Consider the following 12,988-nt stretch of genomic DNA (forward strand, 5'->3'; position numbering starts at 1 on the left):
AGCCGGTTTCTCAACGCTGCATATTACATCACCTGGGTAGACCTGGGTATCACACAGTGCAACAGTCTTAAGAACTACTGTATATAATGTTGTGATTCAGATAAAGTCCCTTTGAGATAACGCAGCATTTAGCTTTAGATGTTTGACTTAAACGCCTCCATAATCCCAGTTCAACAGTATCCCTACAATTTGACACCAAACACCCTATTTCTAGGAAACAAAACAAAGCAAATGAGGTTAATAAGAGAGAATAAACAAGTTGCGTGCTGGTAATTACCAAAAACCCTTCATTAAAGCAAACACAAGGGATGGCCGTGCATGAGTCATCAGACCGTCTGAATACTGCTTTAACTCACCCTCAACTTTCTGCTTGCATTTCTCAACTAATTTAACGAGTCAGTCGGTGTAATTACTGTTTTACTTTACGTTAATTGCTTGGCAAAGAAAGGAATAACCAGAACGCAATCCCTCTATCAGTCATTAAGGCATATATGCTCTGCAAGGATATAATGTAAATGGTATGGGGGCACCTTCAGCAGGAAGAGGCGAGCAGTACTGTATATAAAAGAATCAATAATCACCCCCTGTTCAAGAAGGCATGTCAGCCAAAAACTACAGATGCACTGAGATCTCCCAGTCTCCTCTGCTGCTCTTTAATTCATGTGATTGGAGGCTATTTTAAACAGCTGCAAAGTCACTGGCTGACCTTCAGTTGGGGGTAAAAAAGGAGGCTAGATTGTGGAGCCGTCCTGTCATTGGCACCAGAAGTTGGCTAACTCTCAATTAGTTTCATCACTGGCAGCACAATAAGTGGGGTAAAGGAGATTATGAAGGGGGGAGGTCGTGTTGTTAAGTAATGCTCCAGCATGTCATGGAGTTAGTCTAAATGGGACTGGAGCAGTAAGCATGGAGCTCAGTGAAAAAGGTAAAAATGTCAGTGACGCATTACGTCTACATCATCAGCCTTGCTACTTTAATGCTTCATTATGTGTGTGTGTGTGTGTGTGTGTGTGTGTGTGTGTGTGTGTTGTTTTGTTTTTTTTTTTGGGGGGGGGGGGGGGGGGGCTTCATCACGATGTGGTGATGATGATGTGCTGGAGCCGTGGATAATACCACCACCATCATCATCATCATCATCATCCCCGTGTGGTAACGACTAGCAGCAGTTAGCTCAGTCAGCAGCAGCTAGGTGGTCATGTCTGACTGGTGATTCACTCAGGATGCAAATACAAAAGGATGAGAGCTGAGGTCTGCGTGTGTGTGTGAGAGAGAGCGGCTGGATGGAGGAAGAAGAGGCTCTACGTCCTAATCCAACACGGCATTGCTGGAGCGCGATAGTTTCCTCTAATGTGAGCTCTAATGTGGCCACTGAGGCTACTGTGAAAGAGGGACAGAAAAGCTGGTGTCCTTACCCCAGATGTCGTGTGATGACCATGTCTTTACAGTTCTTGGCGCAGGAAACAATTGAGCGGGTCTCCCCTTGACTGGGCAGAGATTCCCAGTTCCTCAGAGACAAGCGGCTTCCATATGTGTCCACATGGGATATAGCTGCTTCTTCGTGTTAACGACTTGTAGACTTGTAGGCTAGAACGTGATGGAAAGTGACATTAAAAAAAGGGGGGGAAAGTGCTGTGTTTGCCTGTTTCTTGAATGCGGGCTGTGATGATGCTCTGCTCCGCTCAGCTGCACTCCGCTCGCTCCTCCCTGCAGCAAGATTGGCTTTGAGCGGGAAGAAATCGCCGGAATGGATCAAATACCGGTGAATGGTGGCTGCGCACAAAACGTGGCCATGGAGTCACACTAAGCTCGGACTCGGAGCAGGGCCGGAGTGTAGACAGACGAGGTGGTGCAAGCATGCAAGCGTGACCCTGTGTGGTTGCAGCTTTATAGCCAATGGGAAGCAAACAGGAATGAATGAGCTTTGGCGTTGGCAAATTAGTAGAGGTGTTTTTGAGCCACAAAAGTCAGTCTGCTGGTATTAAAATTACTGATAGCTGTAAATAATCAAAAATAATTAAAATATTTGAACCTTATTCTTCTCTGCAGTAGGTATTTGTGATTATTTGATACTTCAACTTTGCACTTTAGTACTGTAACACGTTTTTGTTGGAGTTATACAATTATATATGTTACATATACTGTAAAAATGGAGGAATAAATATCTATTAGCATATTTAAGCCTACTTTGAAATTCATTATGAGTCTTTGTTTGTCCAAGTAGATTAAGGTAGTCTGAGAAGTAGTCTCAAATTTACTTAAAACATGGTAACTAACTGGATACTTGCTATATATGGCATTATCTTAACTGCCAGTAACACCGTGAGTCATTTTTGATCAGGATGTCTCCTTCAGTGTGCACATCAAACAAGTATAACATGTAGTACTGCTTTCTTTCATTTGCCCAATATCCCCCCATAAATTGAAATATCCTCTACTGGAGTGATGCAGAAAAACCATGTATCATAGTATAACTGAATATTTATTGCATTTAGGCTGGACTATTGTAATTCATTCTTATCAGGTCATTCTAATAGTTCCCTAAAAAGCCTCCAATGCAGCAGCGAGAGTACTAATAGGGAAGAGAAAGTGATCATTATTCTCCAATATTGTCTCCTTTTCATTGGCTCCCTGTTGAATCCAGAAATACATACAAAGTCTTGACCTCAGATTACACCACAGTAATGAAGCACTTTGGTCTCAGACTGCAGGCTTCCCTGTGGTTCCTAGTGTTTAAAAAAGTAGAATGGGAGGCAGAGCCTTCGACTTTCAGGACCGCGTCCTGCAGAACCAGCTCCCAGTTTGGATTCAGGAGACAGGCACCCTCTCTACTTTAAAGATTTGGTTTAAAACTTTCCTTTTTGAAACTCCTGCAGGACTTCATGTGATGCACTAAGCACTTCTCCACTCACACCTTTTCACTCTCCACATACACCACTGCAGTATGAAATTAAAGCCGTTCTCCTCTATCCTTTAGCCTGTGCTTTGTCCTGTTTCCATATGCTCTCGTTTTTCGTTTCTCTTTCCCCTCACGCCCCTAACCAGTTGCAGTGCATGGCTGCCCCTTGCTGAGACCGGTTCTGCTGGAGGTTTCTTCCTGTTAAAAGGGAGTTTTTCATCCCCACTTTTGCAAAACGCTTGCTCACAGGTGGGTCTCTGGATTGTTGCGGTTTTTACAGTATAAAGCACCTTGACGTCACTGTTGCTGTGAATTTGCGCCATATAAATAAACTTGAATTCATTTGGCTCTGACTTGATAGATACACGTAAACGATAGAGGTTAAATGTTTGGCATCGATGACATAAAAAGGGCAAATCATCTGCATTGTATTGAAATGCACTTTTCCAAACTTCTTACTGAAAGTTTAAACACATCTTTATGTTCTTATGTGATTGTCTTTGTCCACCTGTGTACTTCTGTTTTCTATTTTAATGACTGTTAGTTCAGCTGCTTTTCTGTCTGCTGATCATCTTTGGGTTTTCACACTGATGTTTTTCAGCCATATTTCTTGTAAGAATCAAAACGTGGGACATGATCTCAATATGTCGGATGAGGAGGGACAAAGGATAAAAATGCAGTGCAGTTCATCTGGTCACCCTGGCTACAAACAGCAATCAGCCCTCAACCTGTCAACAACAATATGGTTCTTGTTTTGGAATTTTCTTTCTGCAGATTTCTTCATATTTTACTGTTTTGTTTTTTTCACGTTTGAACGCTACTCTGGAGCTGCAGTTTCAGCACCCCTGGTTTAAGGCATCAGAGTATTTTCTGTCCATGTCGTGGTACATTAGATCTGGAAATACTGAACTTTTCATTTTCACTCATAGATATTCAGACGAACATCAAAAACAATAACGTAGATAAATGGCAGACAAAATGCTACAATCACAGGCTAGACTTATGTGCAATAACTAAACAGGGTATGTGAAATAACAGATGTAAAGACGATAGAAGATAAGACTCATGGTTATAATGTGCACAGAGTTTATCATCTATGATGTACATAGCTTTTTATATACACAAAAATACACTGACTATCCATCAACCAATCAAACTGTGTTTGTAAGTTGATGCAGGTTCAAAGTGCTTCACACATAAAAAAACAAAAAACAAATTGAGAAAAATTAAAAAAGATTCCTTATTAAAAGTATTAATAAACACTTAAAACGTGGATACAACTAGTGTTTAAAATAAAAAAATACTAATCAATAATTAAAATTCTGAAAACAGGCATTTCATTTGTAATCTGGATTTTTGTGGCTCTGAATATCTGACCTAAATTAATATTTTTAAAAGCACAACACAAAGACATATTTTGGAAAATGTTTCCAATTTATTTATTGCAAGAACTATTTTCAAGGTATTGTACTCAAACAAAACAGTGCTCCCTGGTGGACAAAGGGTTTTTAAATAACCTGTTATTACCACACATACAGTAACATCATCCGATCTATCATGGCCCAAATAAATTACCAGCTGGCTTTTCATTTTAAAATTGTCACGTTTGCACCTTTATGTTTATTAATCTTTGGCAACACTTGACTGAATAATGCACAGTACATTGAGGGTGAAACTAAAAGCACATGCACAGTCACAAGATTGAGAATTTATGAAATAAGACATACAAATTGCATTTCTAGAGAGAAAAAGATTCCCTTTTCTAGCCAAATAAATAAATAAATCCCTGAGAGAGGCTAGTAAAGCAAAAGGTCAAGACAAGCATATGCTGCAATCTCCCAGATGGTTTTCTTGATAGCAGGGTCAAAGGTGGATGGACTTTCATTCATTATGTAAACAGAATGATGACTTTAGCAGAGTCCACGTAGCTCTGTCCTATGGATGTTCCAGTTAGCTGCAGATAAAACTGGAAATAACTATGATATATCTGTCAGATAGTGTTGAGTGCCTTGAAAGCCTGTTGGTAGCTTTAGCGTGCTAACAAATCTGCTTCATCTCCTGAGGAACTCAAATTTTAGACAATATATTAATCTTAGGCTATAGATAATATTTTTCTGGTCACATGGATTTTTTTAAAAGACCAGTGAAAGAAATCGCAGTGATTAAACTTCTGTGGTTATTTGATTCCAACAGCCAGTGGATGTCGGTTCTAATTAGCCTGCATCATTTGTACACGTCACGGTGCAACACTTTGCCACTCATCTTGCTGGTGAAACTAATCCCGAATAAGCCTGCTGCTTCAAATGAAAAAAAAAAGAAGCAACTTTGTGTGTTTTGTTTTATTGCTCATTAGCGTTTGGTGCCAGTGTCAGTCACATAGAAGCTTGTACACTCATGGGATTTTTTTCACACTTTTTCTGTGCAGAGCTAAGTTGAGAGGTTTTCTAAGGGGAAATGAAACCTAAACTAATATGCACTGTGCGTGTCTCCTCTGCTATTCTACTAGCAAATGGACCGCCAAACATCCTCTATTCCTGGGTGTTTGACTTTGCATGCATTATTGTCACTTAAGATTAGCAATCACACATGCAGAATAAGAACCATGTGAACCTGAGGGATGCTTGTGCTAATCCCCGTGCTCTACACCCTCTTAACCTGTGCAGCCTTGTAGACCACGACTATTAAGAAATTTGCGGAATTAGTTAATGAACTAATTAGTGAGGGTGATGAGGGAGCAAACAAAAAGAAGAAGATGGTGGAACAAAACAATGACATAATGTGAATACGTGCGGCAGAGGTGTAAACGCCTTCTTAATTTAACCCCTTGATACAGTTTATATTTCATGTTTTCAGAGTAAGCCAATAGGTGTCTTTGCCAAATTTTGGACCATGGATCTATTTAGAATATATAAATAAGCTGACATTAATAAATGGAATAAAAATCCTCAATTAATGTAGAGAGGTCAGATTAAGAGAGCAAGAGTTGATTTTACTAGGTTTTAAACCACTTGTTTGTGGAGAAAAATGCCAGTTATCACATGTGTTGTTTTACATAAAACATGAACCATTATAGGGCAGTGGTTAGCATTGTGTCTGTGTAGGTTCTCTGTCATCCAGGTCATGGTAATGTATGGAGCTTGGAAAGAAAAATGACCTAGTGGGAGTTGTCCCTTGGTTGGTTAGCACTGTTTCCTCACAGCAAGAAGGTCCTGAGTTCAGTTCTATCATCGGGCTGGGGTCTTATTGTGTTGAGTCTTCATGTTTACATGTTTTGGAAAGACAAAGCGTGAAATGGACACAGTGGAGTGTGGTGTGTTTTGCAAACTTGTTTATTGCAAACTAATCTGTGGATTCAGAGTAGTGGTAGGAAACTTTGCCAGTGGGATTTGCACATGTGGTTCCCACACTCACCGAAATGGCAGCACGGGTGCTTTTATAACCATCATCATAATTATGACCCCTCCCATGATCTCATTTAGCTTCCAGTCATTTGTTTATTTTCAGATTATCTGGTTAAATTGCAGGGGACTGTGCTTGCACGTGCAAATGTCATGCACTTTCAAGCCACACTTTAACTGTACATTCATACAGCACTTTATTCTAACCAGTTAACCTAACATGTCTTTGGACCAACGGGAAGTTGGACTACGTGTAGGAAGACTTCACAAGCCTAAGGAGAACATAAAACTGCAGGACAAGCAAATGTTGTGGGAACACGTATCGTGACACTGTCAAGGTCCCCCACTTTCCACAATGCAGGAACTCCAACAACACTTAGGGGAAGAGGAACAACTTTATTGACTGACCAATGCATTTGTGGCTTTCATCAGGGTTATCAGGTACCCCCACCTTCCCATTAAAAACACACAAGGACTGTACAGTTTCAGATTAGAGGATTTTTACTGTTGAATGTCAAATTTGACCCAAATTGTATGTGAGACTTAAGCATTATTTAAGCAGGCAAGTCATTAAGAAAAAAATCTTATTATAAAATATCATTTCCAGTGGCAGCCTAAAAAAGGGAAAACCCTGCTGAGTAGTAAAAAGAAACAAAGCACACTTCCAGAAACATTTCAGCACACCCACTAATTACATAGAATCATAGCAAGCATAACGTGAAAACAAGTATTACATGAATAACTAGCACACGACGTCCAGGAAGCTAGGTAACAGACAACACAACACGAACGCCACACACAAACAATTAAAGATACAAGCAACACAAGAAAAAGCAGCGCCATTCCTCTACAATCAGATCAATGACGGTCTCACCAGGCTGGTTTAAACATGTCACGCCTCAACGCCAAGTGCAAATTTCTGGTAAACATCTAGAGGTGGACTGTTGAGATGTAGTCCCCAGCAGCAAATCAGTGCAATTGTGTAATAAGCTGGAACCGCCCCCCACATACCCCCACATTTATTGTCATTCCAACACTTGTACTGACATGAGGTAACAGGAAAGTTTGCACTTTAAGATCCTGGTTAAAAGCCAACAAGAACATGTAAGAGTAATATACACATACACACACACACACACACACACACACACACACACACACACACACACACACACACACACACACACACATATATATATATATATACACACACACACTTGTATGCAGTATAAAGCTTCGTGGCAGGCATACCATGGTCAAAATACCATGTCAGTATTAAAAAGTGTTTCATTTGAAGGCCTCCTGCGTGAATAGTGTGTGGGAAGTGAAGGCATGTGGGATGGCAAAGAGAGTCCAGTAATTGTGACTCCATAAGGTGACAATATTCTCCACTTGGTTGCAGCAGCATACAAAAATTGTGCTTTTCAATAACAGATCTGGGCTAGAAAATGCGAAAATAAAAAATAGCAAAACACACAAAGAAAACAAGTAAGTCGGACGTTTATTTATTTATATATTAGTGTGGTATTTTTTTTGTTGTTGAACCGATTAATCGGTTAAATGCGAAGATTTAATCTTACTTGCGCTTTCAAAATCCCGTCATGACGTGCACGACGACGCAGGTCAGGTGACTGATGACGTCTCAGGGATACTAAAAGTTTTGTGAGAGGAGGCACGTCCGTGAAACTTTCGTGAAACGGGTGTGACAGAACCCGGCAGGGGGATTAAATTCAAGAAGCTGCGAGTCTCTTCATTGTGCGCGGAACGGAAACGTAAACGGTAATTACTGAAATGTGAGGTTTGCTGTTCTCTGTTCTTCGTGCTCACAACTTTTTACGGACTCAAATCCGTCTGCGTCGGTCCTCTAACATGAAACGTGCTCCAGCGCCGATGTCTTTAAAGACGATATTCTAGCTGATTTTTTTCCTTATCTGAGGAGCTGTTTGAGTTTAACACACATTAGATACATTACCTTACATTACAGTCAGTGATATTTAAAAGATGAACTTTGGTATGTTTTATGTAAGGTTGATATATGAAGTTATAGCTACAGGCTTAGCTTGGAATAAGATGTCAAGTGTGAGGTGGTATTGATATTTTTTACTGGAATAATTTGCTTTAAGAGGATAGCAAACGCGCTTTTTTAAACACCTGTCTTTGGTTTCATGATAGGAGCGGTGTAATTTAGCAATACTGTGAGAGCCAGTTTGGTAACGCCCCCAGGGGCATTGTTAGGCAACTAGCACGTGAGCTCCCCCCTGTGGCTGAATTGGTGTATACCGTTATACTGTGATTGTTCTAAGCCTGTATATTCTCCTTGTTAGAAATGACTGGAGACGTTGAAAAGGGCAAGAAGACATTTGTCCAGAAGTGTGCCCAGTGTCACACCGTGGAGAATGGTGGGAAGCATAAGGTTGGACCCAACCTTTGGGGCCTCTTCGGACGCAAAACCGGCCAGGCAGAGGGGTACACTTATACAGATGCCAACAAGAGCAAAGGTGAATACTCTGTGTGCATGCACTCTTTAACCAGCCTTGTAAATCACACAAACTTGATTTTAAGCCTTACTTTCTCCTGTTGTTGCCTACTTTAAAACAGGGGTTATCTGGAATGAGGAAACCCTGATGGTGTATTTGGAGAACCCCAAGAAATACATTCCAGGAACAAAGATGATCTTCGCTGGCATTAAAAAGAAGACTGAGCGAGCTGACCTTATAGCGTATCTCAAATCGGCAACTTCATAAAGATCTCTGTATCCGTGCACCTTTTTAGCAATCTTTGTGCCTTAACAAACTGTTCAAGATACCAAGACTTGTCTTTTTCCCCCCCAAAAAATAAGGCAAAAGAGCAATCAGTTGTGGTGGCACTGGGATGATAAGTTGTCGCCATTGTCTCAGGTTTACTTGATGTGGACTAAATATCTCCTGGTTTGAACAGGTTTCAGACATAAATGATTAAATAATATACTGTGCATCCATAATGTAGGGACCAAAAAAATGTTTAACTGTCCATTATTTTTTGGGGTGAGTAGGTTGTTGTTTTGTTATCAAGTTATTTGAAGATGTGTCTGTTCTAAGGATGAATGTGCCTTCTCTGGTTTGATTCCTACCTCAGCTGTCTTTTTTGTCATTTCTGAATTTGAATAAAACAACACTAAACATGAGAATTTCTTCACCTTTTTTTTTTGCCCGAGATCATAAAATGCTGAGGAGGCAGCATGCCAGGTTTTGATACACTTGATTTGTCAATCAAATAAAGATTAGAGTGGTGTATTTCATTGTCTTATATGCCAGAGGATGTGCAGGATTTCTATCACAAAACTGAATAAACATGACACACTGGGACACTACTTGCAGGATTTGAGTTGTTAGTGGGGAGAGAGAAGCAAATAACTGAAGTGATCTTTAAGAGGCTGTGACTGATATGAAGCTATTTAAGAAAAAAACCTGCTACACTTTGAAAACTGTTCTGAGTTGTTTGACCACATTTTGAGAAAGAAAATACTGGCCAAAAAGACAGAATGCATTTGTAGGGGTCATGTTAAGCAGATAAAGGCATGTCGAAGTTAACCTTGCTTATCAAATCTAGAGGTTTCACGCTTGAATTCAGATTGCTGAACAATGAGGTGCTCATGATAGGAGTCAGATTTGTGCTGGTAGCTGTATCACTGTCCAAGTTGTGGACTACAACTCCCCCTAGTGTTCAAATTACACACCTACTCACAGAGGAACTAGTATAAAGGAATTTGAGTATCTGGCATGCTCACTAGCGATAAAAGTCGCGGTTACATAACTAAATGACACAGACCGCTGCAGACGATGTTTAATATATGCTATGAATTCCTTCTTTTTTAGTCGACTGTCACTCATTGATTATCACAGAAAAGCCTTTTTTGTGGAATGCATAGAGATCCATTTGTATTTGAATCATGTTAAAGAGTTAATTCACCCACATGGGGTTCCTTTGCTTCAGATAAGCCTTACAAAACTGGAGCGGATCCGAAATATTGAAAGTTATGAACAGTGTGCAACAAATCTATCATTATAGTCTACTGTTTTATATTTTTGTGTAGCTTATTGCATATGTAACCATACGCATTCTGTATAATATGTGCTGGACGGACAGACGTTAGTATTATCCTCGTCGTTTTCACACTTGGAGCCTGTAATAGGGGCCAAACGGTTCAGATGTCCAGAGGACTGCGTACTGAAGCAACCCTGAGCTCCTTCTCGTGTGACGAAACGAGCATCAGTGGGACCGAGCCAACCACAGCCAGCGTCATTTGCAAACTAGAAGACGCACACGACAGTAACGCTCGGTAGTTGCTGTTTGTTGTCTTTTCAAAGCCCGTGGCAGTCCCAGCGAGCATCAGTTTGCGTCCACGCTGCTTAACCTAGATCTGCTTAAATGATCTTACATTAAGTGAAAACGGCGTGGACATGCTGTGGAAGAATATGCTGGTGCGCAAAGGGAGTCTCCATCGCCACAGAGTGGAGCTGGATATGTAGCCGAAGCTCCAGGGATGCTCCAAGCGTACTGCACCTTGGAAGTTGTCAAACGATTCTTGTCTTCAACCCCCCAGCAAAGCCTCATAGATGATATTTCTCTGCGCGACTTCATGGATTTGGTTCTCTGAGGACCATCTGAAGAACAGACATGGCAGTGTCAAAGATGCTGTTCTCTGACGTGGAAACTTTTCTGGACTCGCATCCCGAGTTATTCGAGGATTACCTGAACAGAAAGGGGAATTATAGCATGGTGGAGAAATGGCTCAAGAATCACCAGGCGAGCAAAAGTCCAACGGCTTCAGCTCCAGCCGAGACAAGAGAGGAGAAGAGCAACCCGTACAAGGACAGCTGGGCGAGCAAATGTGACGGTTTGCAGCGGAGAGCGTCTCAGAAGGAGCTGCGTAAAACTTTCGCCAGATCCAAGGCAATCAACATCAACAGGACATACGACGAACATGTTAATACCAGGGCGCAGGAGCCGCTGACAAGCATGAGGAGGAGAGCACTGCTGAGGAAAGCGAGTTCTCTGCCCCCGACCACTGCGCACATACTGAGCGCACTGCTGGAGTCCAGAGTCAACATCCCCCAGTACCCTTCCACAGCCGTGGATTTTAAATATTACCTCAAAGAACACAACGAGCGAGAGTTTTTCCTGGAGCTTGTAAAAGACATATCAAACGACTTGGATCTAACGAGTCTCAGCTACAAGATCCTCGTGTTTGTTTGCATTATGGTGGATGCAGACCGGTGCTCCTTGTTTTTAGTGGAGGGAACAGGCAACAAGCAAACGCTAGTGTCCAAATTCTTTGACGTGCACGCAGGCACCACAGTTTTACCCTCAATGAATTCAGACGAAGTTCAAGTGCCGTGGGGGAAAGGGATCATTGGTTATGTAGCCGAGCACGGGGAGACAGTGAACATCCCTGACGCTTATCAGGTGCCTTCTGCTCTGTGTGCATGTGTTTTTGTGCATTTCCATCTGTCACAGGCAGTGAGTCAGATCGTTTTCGTGCAGCTTTTCATTTTATCTCTCACAGTTTGACGAACAAGAGCACTGCTGATAGCTTGGGCCAAAACCACACGTTCACACAAATCACATAAGAGTAATAAAAAAAGTGTTTTTTGTTCTTTCTCCCCATCAAGTCCACTGTGATTTAATACAACAACTACATAAAGGTGCTTAATAATGGCAACAGCCTTTTTAGATGTAAAAGTCTTAATGGCTGGCCAAACATTTACACTAATGCCTCACCACATTGCTCTACTTTACTACTTTTTGTAGAACAAGCTCCAAACTCTGCAGACGTCCATCAAACTGACATTCCTGTAGACACGCAGTCATGATCTTTATGTTTAGTGCCCCGTCATCTGAAAAATAGAGGAAGCAAGTGCTCTTTTCCAACAAGTGCTTACACTGTGTCTTTTCTTCTGTGCCTACGGCTTGCAGGATCGTCGGTTCAGCGATGAAATTGACAAGCTGACAGGGTACAAAACCAAGTCACTGCTGTGCATGCCCATTCGCAACAGTGATGGAGAGATCATCGGAGTTGCTCAGGCTATTAACAAGAATTCAAGTGGAGAGCTCTTCACTGAAGATGATGAGAAGGTAATTTAATCATTACAGTTATGAGCATACTTACTGAGTAAAGAAGACACACACATACACACACATGCTTCTCTAATACAGTGCATCCTCCCTGGTGTGTGCAGAATAAGCTTATGTGTTTGTTCTTTATTTGATCCCTCCCTGTTTTCTTACATCTTACACCACTAAACCTTCCCACAGGAACTTTGTGCACGTGAATCAAATGACTTTATAAAGCGCTATACAAATAAAAATAATATCTGGGGCAGTTTTCGATCACACCATTTCTCATTCTTACATAAATAGAAACAATGCTTGTGGGTAAAAGGATGGGAAGTCACAGTGAATCGGTAATTTATCTCAATAAAAGCATACTGTTTATTTCATTTTTATTCTGTTTTGTTAAATTATTGCAAAGATGAAATAACACATTTATGTGCTTAAATCCTAATGTTACATTTCATAGACTGGCAAAGCAAGAGAAGGAAATGTGACAGACTGCATTTAATCACAGTGAAACAAATAAAGCCATATGGGGTAAAATGGTAGTTTGGGCATGAATTTTAGCCACACTTGTAACATTGTGCAAGAGCTACATCAA

At 41.0% G+C, this 12,988-nt stretch overlaps 3 protein-coding genes across 8 annotated transcripts in view; 2 read left to right on the forward strand and 1 right to left on the reverse strand.

Moving 5' to 3' along the window:
• Nucleotides 1-1,715, reverse strand: part of osbpl6 (oxysterol binding protein-like 6) — a 47,362-nt gene extending 45,647 nt beyond the window's left edge. For all 5 annotated transcript variants that reach the window (XM_026143719.1, XM_026143722.1, XM_026143720.1 and 2 more), the window contains exon 1: nucleotides 1,413-1,715. The gene's annotated coding sequence lies outside the window, so the exon portion shown is untranslated. The remainder of the gene's footprint in view (nucleotides 1-1,412) is intronic.
• A 6,182-nt stretch (nucleotides 1,716-7,897) lies between these two features.
• On the forward strand, nucleotides 7,898-9,457 carry LOC113007820 (cytochrome c-b). Of its 2 annotated transcripts, none has more exons than XM_026144779.1 (3): nucleotides 7,898-8,087; nucleotides 8,619-8,792; nucleotides 8,893-9,457. In XM_026144779.1, the coding sequence occupies exons 2-3, from the start codon at nucleotides 8,621-8,623 to the stop codon at nucleotides 9,036-9,038; spliced, it is 318 nt and encodes a 105-aa protein (XP_026000564.1). In that variant the 5' UTR covers nucleotides 7,898-8,087; nucleotides 8,619-8,620; the 3' UTR covers nucleotides 9,039-9,457. The 2 variants fall into 2 exon arrangements, with proteins under 2 accessions (XP_026000564.1, XP_026000563.1); XM_026144778.1 differs by having other exon boundaries at nucleotides 7,899-8,073.
• Nucleotides 9,458-10,597: 1,140 nt separating this feature from the next.
• pde11a (phosphodiesterase 11a) overlaps nucleotides 10,598-12,988 on the forward strand; it is a 53,786-nt gene continuing 51,395 nt past the window's right edge. Inside the window, exons 1-2 of the mRNA XM_026145039.1 lie at nucleotides 10,598-11,739; nucleotides 12,250-12,408. Coding sequence (XP_026000824.1) covers nucleotides 10,951-11,739; nucleotides 12,250-12,408 — 948 coding nt within the window. The 5' untranslated portion in view covers nucleotides 10,598-10,950. The remainder of the gene's footprint in view (nucleotides 11,740-12,249; nucleotides 12,409-12,988) is intronic.

This window comes from Astatotilapia calliptera, chromosome 16 (genome assembly GCF_900246225.1).
Source record: "Astatotilapia calliptera chromosome 16, fAstCal1.2, whole genome shotgun sequence".
In the NCBI taxonomy this organism is placed as follows: domain Eukaryota; kingdom Metazoa; phylum Chordata; class Actinopteri; order Cichliformes; family Cichlidae; genus Astatotilapia; species Astatotilapia calliptera.

Coding starts and splice junctions, on each gene's coding strand:
- LOC113007820 (XM_026144779.1), top strand. CDS start 8,621: ATGACTGGAGACGTTGAAAAGGGCAAGAAGACATTTGTCCAGAAGTGT. Junction 8,793..8,892: donor AGATGCCAACAAGAGCAAAG/GTGAATACTCTG, acceptor ACTTTAAAACAG/GGGTTATCTGGAATGAGGAA.